At 42.7% G+C, this 12,034-nt stretch overlaps 1 protein-coding gene across 1 annotated transcript; it reads right to left on the bottom strand.

Moving 5' to 3' along the window:
- Window positions 1-1,143: 1,143 nt before the first annotated feature.
- C1H13orf42 (chromosome 1 C13orf42 homolog) lies at window positions 1,144-8,380 on the bottom strand. Its single transcript, XM_043545666.1, is given in 6 exon segments — window positions 1,144-1,174; window positions 2,154-2,388; window positions 3,483-3,618; window positions 4,139-4,167; window positions 4,661-4,677; window positions 7,995-8,380. Coding segments are annotated over 6 exon segments (834 nt in total).
- Between the last annotated feature and the right edge of the window lie 3,654 nt (window positions 8,381-12,034).

Here is a 12,034-nt window from a genome sequence, read left to right as displayed (position 1 = left end):
GCCCCCTGCTGGAGGCCTGAGGCCTTGCCACACCCTACCCCAGAAAAGGGCAGTAGAGAAATCCTTCAAGCTGCCTAGAGCAGCTGTGTCAGAAGCAGCCAATCAGGAACCAACAGGCTAGTATAAGAAGAGCTGCAGGGCCAGAGAGAGTTTAGTTCCTTGCTAGAGTAGGAGTGGTGTGGTTGGTGTATGGGGCTGGCTGAGGGAGCTACAGGCCCTTGGACAGAGTAATGCTGGCAGAACCCCGAGGGAATGTGAAGGAGCTCTGGGCTGGCTGCTGGGACTCCACCAGGACAAGGCCCTGAGGTAAGGGTGAAGAATGTACTGGACCCATGGGGAAGTGGCCCAGGGAATTAGAGCAGCAGTGTGGCTTAGATGAAGGGACATGGCACAGCTGCTATCTATAGGGTCCCTGGGCTGGGACCACCCTGCACCCCCACCAGCCACTGGGAAAGTGGCCTGGCCCTTGATACACCCCAGAAGGGCAACTGAACTGCATTGGCCAGCTTGAGAGCTGTGGCCAGAAAGGACCTGAGACGGTGAAGACATTGCTTCCAGAGAGGGAGCCCTGGGGCATTGCTCTATACCAGAGCAGGGACAACTTGAGAGAGATGTTACTGAGGGCACTGAGAGAGGCCCCTGTTGGACTTATACCCCAGAAGGGGTTTGCTGTGCTTTTACTCATAGACAGATTGTGTGTGAGAGAGACTTGGCTGGAGGGCTGAGTCAGCAAAGACCCACCACAAAGACAGAGAGAGAGTGCAGGCACACACACTTGGCCAACGGGTGCTCACGAGAGCTGAGTGTAGCCCATTGCAGACACAGTTAAAATAGTATATTTCATGTCCAATAAGCCACGCACCAAGGATCAGTACTGACTGAAGGCCAATAGAAAGAAAAGACGTGGGAGCAAAATAGACTTTCTCTAACTTGCTTTTCTTTCAGATTCTGAAGAAAGTCAACTTTAACCTGGATGAGGTTCAGACAAAAACTAGGGACTCATAATGGCAGTGCCTGGTCAAAACAGCCAGTGCAGCATGGTGGGAATGCTTCAGCGTAGTCCATGAGGTTTTACTTTGCTATTCGTTAGAGAAATAGGCATACTGTATGTCATAAAAATTCCAAATGGCTTATGTAGCATGACTAAGGTAAAAGCACCTTCTTAGAAGCACCTCTATAGTACAGGTTTTTTCCAGTGTTTACTGGAGGTCTTAATGAACACAGATGTCCAGGTAATGTGTGTAAACTAGTGCTGATGTGCTAGGATTTATGTTCATAATTTCCCGCCCTGGATTAGAGAGTAGTCCATGTCCTGTTTGTTCACAAATGCTACTGTTCAAAGATATTACACACCTATAGGAGTGCATATAAATGTCTTAAATTCCCATCATCTAGGTAAGGCTTGATCAGTATCTGGAATATTCAAATATATGGTTGAGGAATTTTTATTTTATTTTTTGTAACCTATGAAAAGAATTGCACAAATCTCCACCTGCAAGGAAGCTTCTCTGCTCTTCTCACATCAAAACAGTTTCCATCAGAGAGCAGAGTACAGGGACTTCTTGACTTTTCTAGCACACAGTGAGAATTGTCTCAACACATCCCTGCTCATGCTGATGCTCTTATTGCTGTTATTTTTAAGGCCCTTTCAAGGCTGCCTTCTCCACAGCCTCTCGTCGGTGCCACTGCATGCTCTCGGGTCATGGGACTGATGATGGCACGCACTAAATTCTCTGCTGCAAAGATGAGGAAAGTCCACTTCGCTGCCCTGAAATTGGAACTCCTGGTGCAAATATTCACCAAAGATGAATAGAACTGCTTTGTAGCACTAGAGCCAGGAGAGAGATTACTGCACCAGGCAATGCTGAAATCATTGCTTCCAATAACACTGGAAAACACTTGCCAAGTTGGCGCTTCCCCAGCACCCAATGATAAAGCAGTATTGTTAGGCACCGTGAACTCAATGAGCTATGCTCCAATGTCACTGCAAACCTGGAATAGCCATGGCTCACAATACAAACAGCATAAAAAGCCTTCAGTTAACATGCACTGTTATGTACCTGCTGCAGTGTTGGGTGGGCCAGAGCTTACCAAGAAAAGTGACTGCTACACATTCTATCTTTTCATATAGCTATCTATCTTCCAGCTGGGGCTAGTCCTTCTTACATGATTTTGGTTTAAATTTTAAAGTGCTGAATGCCCCTTCCACAGCTTTGGGTAAATAAATTGGATATCTTTCCAATCTCTTTCTGGAGCCAGTTGTTCTTCTTTGGCTGTTTCTTTTAGACTGGCTTGCTGCCTCTATTTGCAAGGCATCTTGGGAGTGCCTCTGGGGGGCACGGAGAATCCAGTTTGAATGTAAACTGTGCTCACGAGTGCTGGTAGCAACTGAAAGACAGAAGATAGTTCTAGTTAATAGCTTCCCAATGAATGTTGACATTCAGCTAGTAATTGATAAAGGAGGATGTTAATTAGGTCCTTTCTAGAAGTAATGCTGAGTAACATAGTGAAGTTTCCATAATGGCTTCTACTTTAGGAATGTCTGAATTTCACTTTCTAACTAAAATTTTCTGTACTTTATCTCTAGCTTATAGGTAGGCTGGCAAGATCTTTCAACAAAAACTTTTCTTGGTGAAAAATGCAGATTTTAGTTGACTGATAAGGATAGCTTGGTGGTTTGAGCATCGGCCTCCTAAACCCAGGGTTGTGAGTTCAATCCTTGAGGGGGCCATTTCAGGATCTGGGGCAAAAATTGGGGATTGGCCCTGCTTTGAGCAGGGGATTGGACTAGATGACCTTCTGAGGTCCCTTCCAACTCTGATATTCTATGATTCTGCAAATTTGTGTCCTTTTCAGCAAACGGTTGTAGTGGGGGAGGAGGGTGGAACCTCTCAAATTTCCCCAAAAGTAATGTTTCACTTCAACCTCTTCGAAACAAAATATTTAGTTTGATTCCAAATGAATTTTGGTTTCAAAATCGCCTTTAGCTTTATTTTAAACTAGAGAGAGGGGGAGGGAGAAGCTTGAAATCCAAACAAAGCATTTCATGTCAGAGCAAACACGATGTTTCATTCAACCAAAAACTACTTGTTTTCTGACTTTTCAATTAATCAGATTTTTTTTCAGAAAAATTCATTTTTGGATCAACCTGAAATAAGTGTATTGATTGAATTGTCAGTGATACCCCTCCCTCAATCCAATATTTGCACAGTGGTGCCTGTAGGTGAGTTTTTGGTTTGTAAGGTTGACCAATATCAGCCAACCATTTCTGAATGAGGAAAGAGATCAATCTATATAGAAAGATATATTTCAGTCATCTATAGATAAGGACTATTCTGCTGATATTTTTAACAGCTCTATAAACAAGACTACCTGTTGTAGAAATTGGAGTGTGACATTTTTATGATCCACATATTTTCCCTTCATGCCTCCACCCCTCTTCCCTTAGTAATAGTATTTTAGAGGTACTATATAGACTTCACCATCAAAGTCAACATCCACGTTTGGGAGATCTGTCACAGGAACTTTCTGCGATCTCTCTGCATCCAGATCTGCAATCACTGAGTCCAAGAAAGCTATTGCCTCTCTTACATCTGAATTGGGCTGTGGGACTCTTTTCTCCATTGATATCTGTTGAACAGATGTGTAAGAAATAAGTACATTGAGAATAATATAGAACTACTTCTTAATAAGAGAACCATGCAAAGCGGAGTTGCAGCTGGATCCAAACAGCCCAAATTTTTATTTTATTTGGGCCCATCTTTAGTTCATACCAAGCTAAGAAAATTGTCCGCAAATACCTAGTGCTTATATTGCTCTCTTCATCAGGAGATCTCAGAGCACTTAGACAGGAAGTCAGGATCATTATCCCCAATTTACAGATGGGGAATTGAGGCTTGGAGAAGGAAAGTGACTTGCCCAAGACCCAGCAGGCCAGTGCTAGAGCCAGCAATAGAACCCATACCTCCTGAATGCCAGGCCCGGGCACTACCCATTAGGAGACACTGCCTCCCAAACAGGTTGAACCTCTTGATACTAATGAGCCAGATTTTAAATGCTCAGCACCTGCCCTCCCCCACAAAAGCTAGGGCCAGATTTTCAAAATGCTTGTCAGCCAACATCTATTGTCCTGACACACAGGGGTAGAGTTTCAAACTGCCCTCGGCACTCAATATTCTGAGCTCTTCTGAAAATCTGCCCACTTATTTTGGTGCCTATGTGGGAACTGAGGTCTTTGTGCATAAAGTCTATTTAAGGAGGCTTGCGTGCCTCTAAAGGGGGACAATTTGATAGTGTGGTGATAACCCCAAAGGAAAACCAGTAGGGTTTAAAAATCTCTCTTCAATAAACATTTCTGTGTGTAAAAACTGAAACAGTTATGACAATATGGTAACACTTCTTGGAGTTTCTATGTACTGCAGTGTCTGTATAGACAAAACTCCCATTGACTGTCCTGGGAGTTCTGCCCAAGTAAGGACTGCTTATGTTCTCACTCGATTTAAGGCCAGACTGTGCCATTGAGAGCAGTGTGTCCCTACTACACTACCTCCCTGACTCTCCGAGATATCTTTGAAGGATGCAGCTCTCTGCTCTATAGGCTGGTGAGGGGATGAATAAAGCTTGACCTAGCTTCTTTGCTCCCTAACCCCTTTGGGGTGACTTGCATCAATAGGAGTGCTAAAAGGAAGCAGCCACTTCACACCTACTGACTAGTGACTGCTATTACATCTGGTTCTTAATGGTTAGAAGACAGTTTAAAGAAAACGTCTTGTCAATATCATCCAAGACACAAATTATTTTTCCCTCAGGACGAGCCCCAGGGTCAAAGTTTGAGCCTGAATCCAGACCCAAAGGTCAGATACCATTCAGTAACCAGGCTTTGGTTCAGCCTGTTATAGAGACAGCCATTCAGATCCAAATCCAAAACTCCTTAGTTTTTGGTGAGTGCATTTCTACTATTTCTTCATCATGTAGAGAAAGAGAAATGAATTTCCACTGAAGGTAATGTTAATGCAAGCAGATAGTGACGTACAAAACAATACATCCCTGTGTTTAAAAAGAAACATGTGATCACTAAATAAAAGTACCATTTAGAAAGCAGCCAAATAACCCGTGGTATTCTGGATTACTTCAGGAGTCCTTCAGAACCCCTTTCTTCAAAGCCAGTGTTACGGTGCAGTGACCGACCCTCTTGTGTTGGTGAGAATGACTCACTGTATAGAGTATCCTGCTGATGTCATACATTATCCATTTATGAGCAGGAGGCTGGTAGAGTTAACACTCCAGCAGGAATCAAGGCTGGTCATACATAAGAATGAGTCAGTTATAATCTGATGATATAATACTCCAGACCTTTGAAAATGAGAGATGCATTTGTTTGTTAAACCAGAGTTCCTTTTTTTTTTTTTTTTTTGAAAAGAGGAATTTTCTATTGTACATAGCACTATAACAACCCACTCAGGAAATGTAAGGACCCTCTGTCTGTAAGATCTATTCTACAGTACCTACTGTAGTTGTCAATGTTTTGCATCCTTTGCCACTGTGTTGACTTGGCCAAATTCTGCTCTGTTACACAAGGGTAGATCCAGAATTCTACCGCTGTTGGCAATGGAGTTAGTGACCCCACTGCCTGACAATCTCCCATGAATCAAAAGGGAACCAACCCCAACTAACTATAGGGAGGGTGTGTCATAAATTCCTAGACTACATATCCATATGAAAAGGTTCTTATACTGGCGCCCATCCGCATAGCGCAAGCCACACTCCTCCTAGATCTCAGTGTGTCTATTGTGGATCTTTCCCTCTCCTTGATTCTTCATCTCTTTACAAATGTCTCCATCTCCCCTTGCCAAGGCATCTTAATTCTTCTTCTCCTCCATTATTTACTGAGCATCAGTGTATCGAATATGATACCGATGTAGGTCCTGATCCAAAGCCCACTGAAGTCATGTGAAAACTGCCATTGATCAGAGTGGGCATTGGATCAGGCCCATAAAGTATTAGAAAATATGGTCTCTGGTACCAGAAATTTTTAGGCTTCATTCAGCCCCCACTGGCACAATTTGCACCCCCATGCAGTAGCAGAAGCTACTATATCCAAAGGTGAATTTGTCCTTGTGGGAGGGTAGGCAGCGTTTGAACCAGTGTTCTCCTTCAGGGCTTCTGCCATGGGAGGTTGACTTCAAAGTGTGGTCAATGCCTTGCTGATAGAGAGTCCCAACGGATGCAGCGAGTCAGCCCTATGTCCCCTCCCCACACTGCCCCGCTTGCACCCACTGTGGGCCCTGCACAGGCCAGCTGTGGCTCTGCTGTCAAAGGAGGGATTGTAGCCACTTTGCATGAACACAATACTCTGGCAGGTAGCCTTTCCACTGCTGGGAGCTCTGTATCTAACTGAATCAAGCCAGGCTGAATCAGCCTCATTTCTGAGCAGATGCAAACAAAACAGTTCCGATACATGAGATCCAAAACTGCAACTGAAAGGAAAGGCTGCATTCGATTTTTCAACTGTGTGATTCTTTACTCTGTAAAATGGTTGGAGATAGCACCTTTCATACAGACTACTTCAAAGTTCTGAGCGTAATGACAGTGAAGTGGAAAATTTTGTTTTCTGTTTCTAAAGCATCTGCCAGTGTATTAGTTAGCAGCAGCTTTCTAGTGAATAGAGCATTGAGAACGAATACTGGCCATGTCCCTGTGGCAGGCAGTGAAACTCATAGCGATGACAACACTAGTACTGCTGATGACATTGTACCTGGCTGCTCAGTGAAAATCATGGTGGTTCAATAAAAGAATGCACTCTGTGTAGAAAATTTCAAAGCAGTTCACACGGGGCCTGATGCAAAGTCAATAGAAAGCCGCTTACTTATCTCAATGGATTACTGAGCTCTCCAATCAGTAACAGCTATAAACAACCAAGGTGGATAACCATGAAGTGCCATCTGACATGATAGCCTTGAACACAATTATTTTATGGATGCATTATCCAGACATCATACACACCCAACTCTTTCTCGCTCTCACGCACATTTTCCCCAAAACATTCAGATAAATCTCGACTCATGCACACTCCACATCACTCCAAATATGTGTTTACAGGCCCTATGTGTTCTCATCTCCCCCCACTCCAGGATTCTCTACCTATTGAGGTACTTCCATGACCCTATCACTGTACTGTCTGAGTGCCTTCTAAGTATTTATGGTTTATTGTCCTCACAACACTCCTGTGCAGAAGGGAAGTATTATTATCCCCTGTTTACACATGGGGAATGGAGGCACAATGAAGTCACTTGCCCAAGATCACACAGAAGGTCTGTGGCAGAGTTGGGAAGATAGAAAATGGCACCTGTCACCATTTTAATCTATTAAAGCACTCCAGCTGTTCTCCAGAAAAGGCTGTTATCAGACCCTACCTCTAAACGTGATGAAATATAACCAGGTCCCCCCCTTCTTGGTAGAGGGCTATAATTGGTGGCACTTAATAATAACACAAATGATAACCTCAAACTAACAAAAACCCCACATGATTGACTGTGGTCTCATAAACCACCAGGATCCCAGAGGCGGCAGCAGTCAGCTGCTCCTTTAGAATGTTCTGTTATCAGGTCAAATCTAGATCCTAAAGGAACATGCACAATCATCAGATTATGGTTGATACCTTAATTCTTCTGTTTGCATCCAGGATACACAGAAAATCAAATTTAATTCAGCAGGTATTACCCAACCTTTATTCGCTCTTTAGTCACTATTGTATGACTGCTTGTACACATTAAATTATTCTTTATTTCAAATGGTGGCGCAATAAGAGTGGGCTTAAAAGAGGACTTGATCTTGAATAAAGACCATTGACACAGAAAACCAAAAGAGGTTATGCAACTACATGTTACACAGTCAAGGCAAATGGTAGGTAACCACATGCCAAGAATATTTTCTTGTGCTTAGATACAATAGGCCTTACCTTAGCGGAGTGCCTGGTAGGAAGTGGGTGTAGTGGCCTTTCCCCTGTTTTGGAGGATTTCGTTGACACCGGAGAAATTTCTGATGTCATGTTCATGGATTTTAAGTCATTGATGCTGTCAAGGTATTTTTTTCTCAAAGCTAATAGATCCTGTAAGTACTGTAAGCAATGTTGAGTCTTGGAGTACATCCAGGCCCTGTCTTCCTCTTTCTGTGGGAAGTATGCACATGCATCTATACTGGTGGTACTTTTGCATTTTTTCAAGGATTCATTGAGTCTCTGCTGCTCCCCTCCAAGAGTGTACATAGAGGTGCTGCGGATCAGCCTTACAGCAGAGCCTGCGCCATCATAGCAAGGGATATCATCAGCCAGATTCCTCCTATGGGAGCTGGGGTGAAAGATTGAATGGATCTTTCTGAACATAATGTGCCACTTTCTTCACCCTGTGCCTTGTCTCCTTCAGCCTCTTGATTTTAAGGCAAAATTAGCTAGTCAGTAACCAAGTCTCTTGTCAGCTGGAAGGCAGATTTGCCAGATGCTCACTTGAACCAGGCTAAAAGTTTATTGCTCCTTCAGCTGCTTGCAATATAATTTTTTGTTAAAGATCACAACAAAATGTTTTCGGTTACATCTGCATCACTTAAACAGCTTTGCTTTTCTCTATGATTAAAGCGTGGTACAGTAGGTCAAATGCCTTCCTCTGCTCTCCCCATACAAATCATCAGCATCAGCCAAGACATTTTCCTCTCCATTGTTGCTTTCTTTTGTTTCCATCAGTGTCACATCCTTGATCCCTTAGCTGTCTACTTCACCTTATAGTTACATAGATTCGAGATGTCTTTGTGCTGACCATGGTACTGAACTACTTCTAAGGTCCAAAAAATATCCTCTTGGTTAAGAAATAATGAGACATGGCTTAGCAGACCATTAATGGGTGTTTGTTGAAGAAATCATTCAAATAAGCTTAGACCAACAGGGACTGACTGATCAGGAAGGGAGCACCTGTATTGTCTTGATCATTGCACCTCCAGGCAGGAGTTCAGCTGCTATGAGAAGGGATGTTGTGTTCTGTGCTATGGCAACAGAGGAATGGTTACAGCTATTTGATAGCACATCATTGTTAGGAATAAAGTGGACTCAGGTATCCAGATCCATTACACCCCATTCAAAAGCTTCACCCTGTGAGAAATGCTGTGAAGTAAAACTGTGCTAAAATACTCCTGTATCTCAAAATAATAGCAGAGATTTTAGTGCACAGAGAAACCATTACATCTGTGGTTTTTGAATGTTCAAGAAAAAAAAACTACGTGCAAACATTTGAATACTGTGTTTATGGCTGCAGGATTTAGTCTGAAAAATACTGTAAATATTAGCATATTCATACTATTCTATGATTTGCATAGTATCCACATTGTGAATGTGCTTTAAGGGAAATAATTGGACAGCAGCCAGTTTTCACTGTCAGAATGATCTAGCTTTTATCTAAAGTCTACAGGAATGTTCAGGGCTTACATTTTCACAATTGAGTTTGTAACTTATTCTGCTCAGGACTGTGTGTTTGAGAAACCCATGATTTCTGAAAATAAAATAACAATGATCTTAAAATTTCCACTCAGGCAAAACTCCCATTGAACTCACTGGAAGCCTTGCGTATGGATTTAGGCACCATAACAGTTGTGCAATTGGCTATGGAGATATTGGATAATATAAATGTATGTGTTTAATTTCATGCATTCCTCCACAAACTCAGATTCACTGGGAGAAGATTTCATACTATAATTTTGGAGAATATTTACATATAGGCCCTGACTTCTGGACAGGGTTGAGCTGTGTTTGGCATAGGATTTAAGGCAGACTCAAGCTAGGGAGCTACAAAAATGGCATAAAGCTAATTCTGGGGCTGGTTTGGCTCCCATTATAAGCAAGAATAGCCTTGGGATTGCTCTAAACTGCACCCAGCAGACTATGATCTAGTGGCTGGGGAGAGCTGGACCATGGAGATGAGTTTATATTACCTAATACCTCCAGAGGTGCTCTGCATGTGTTCCCCCCTCCAGGTAGTTGGTAAAGCCAACTTTATGGTCCCTTTGAGCCCAAGAGCTGTGCAAAGAGATTGTCACCTATGTGAGAATATGTCCCAGTGCCTCCAGGTCTAAGGCAGAGAGTCCTTCTGGACCATAAAAGTAGTATAGTAAAAAAGCATTGTGGGGTTCTTTTCTAGTACATATTTTCTCTTACAAAGTGTAATCCTTAGTTTGGAGCTTTGTATCTGTCTCCCTAGTGTTGCAAAGTGCAGCTACTGTCCCAAACTGAAAGAAGTGAGATCAGTCCATAATATCCCTTTAAAGTGGATTTGATTTGCTGTATCTTCAGGTTTTAGTTGCAGTGAGTGTAATGAGCACCTGTGTTTGCACTCTCTGTCTGCTCCTGTAGCCATCTTGCCCCTGGGACTTCCATTGACTTCAGTGACTCGAACATCTGTGGGAACTCCAGGAAGGATTGGAGTCCAGTGATTTGCTGATGGCAACGGGAGTTCCCCAGAGACGAGCCTTGGGATCAAGCACTGCCTTTCCATCGCAGATTGATCTCGCTTGGATTTACCAGTAGTTCCACTGCAAGGTAGATCAAACTTTAAACAAAAACCAGGACTGCGTTTAATGATGAGTACATTAGATGTTATATGCCCTGATTAGCAAAGCACTTAAGCATCTGCTTAACTTTAAGCACATGAGGAAAACTATTCTTCTTCAGTAAAGCACTTTAAGCAGGTGCTTAAGTCCTATTGACTTCAGTCCCTGCAGTGGATCTTAAGCATGTACTTAATTTTAATCACCTGCTTTAGTGCTTTGCTGACCCCAAAATCCCCCTCTCCCCCCATTTTAAAAAATACTGGGCCAGGTTCATTTTGTGCCCCCAGAAACCAGGTTCCTATTGCTTCAAGAATGAATTTTAACAAGCAGAGACTAATAAAAAGTCATGCATGACTCAATACTGTAGCTATGCTGTGTAGGGAACATGAATATTTATTTGTTTTCTCTAGAGTCACATCTGTATTTGAAATAACCGTTATGCTTCTAAGATTAAAAGACAAGACTCTGGCTCTCTTTAAAGGCGATGAATAGATCTTGTGTATTCAGTGGTGATGAGGGCAGGCAGTGCTTAATTTGTAAACAAAGAGGTGCCAGAGCTCAAGCAATTAGGTGCTGGGGTCCGGCAATTTTTTTACTTTCATAACTGACACAGTAAGCCCAGAGGTGCCGGGGCTCAGCCCTGACAAGCCCCGGCACAAATTAAGCACTGAGGGCAGGGTCCTGAGCCCCTGTCTCCCACCACAAGGGCATGGAATCAGGCATTCACACCTGCAGGTGGTTTTCTAAGTAGGCCTCTATTTATTCAAAGCCAAATTACATTCCCCTTCCATATGGAAGCTGTCCCATTTGAAGTAAATAGGACTGCTCCCATGATCAAGGTAATGGCAGTTCCACTCAGAGAGCATACTCCTCTTCCCCAGCCTTGCTGATAAGCACTGACTATACCTGCCATATCTAATCCTGTTGATAATTAAAAACCCAAACTCTTATTCCAGAATGGTTTCTTTGCTTCAAACTTGTTTGAAGAAGGATATTTAGCCCGTTAATTGAGAGTGCCAAATTTGCAGGAAGCTATTAAACTTCCCAAGCAGGAGCTAGAGAGAAATAGATCATTCTAAATATTTAATGGCATCTAGGATTACTAGCTTTGACAATGCTGCTCTCCTTTCGTGTTCGTTCATTTGGCCGTTCGACTTTCACTTGGCTGAGTCAAGGCTTTTACTTTTAAAATGCTTTTTTGCTGTATGATTTTCTTCACTGTCCCTGGTTTGTTGGGAGGACTGAAGGAGGCAGATTCTATGGACCACCAGGAGGTGGCTTATAAAGTTATCTCTGTTATCTGTCCCAGGGTTCTCGCAGTTGTAGAGCCTGATGTCTGGTTAAGAAATATCAATCCACATGGGCTTCCAATTGTATATAATTTATAACTAAACAAAAAACATAAAATCAAAGACATAAATCAAATGAAGACAGAGTGGGTTAATAT

The sequence above is a fragment of the Chelonia mydas genome, chromosome 1 (genome assembly GCF_015237465.2).
Source record: "Chelonia mydas isolate rCheMyd1 chromosome 1, rCheMyd1.pri.v2, whole genome shotgun sequence".
Taxonomy (NCBI): Eukaryota; Metazoa; Chordata; order Testudines; family Cheloniidae; genus Chelonia; species Chelonia mydas.
The sequence above is the reverse complement of the archived record's forward strand: the minus strand, read 5'-3'. Positions and strand labels throughout refer to the sequence as shown.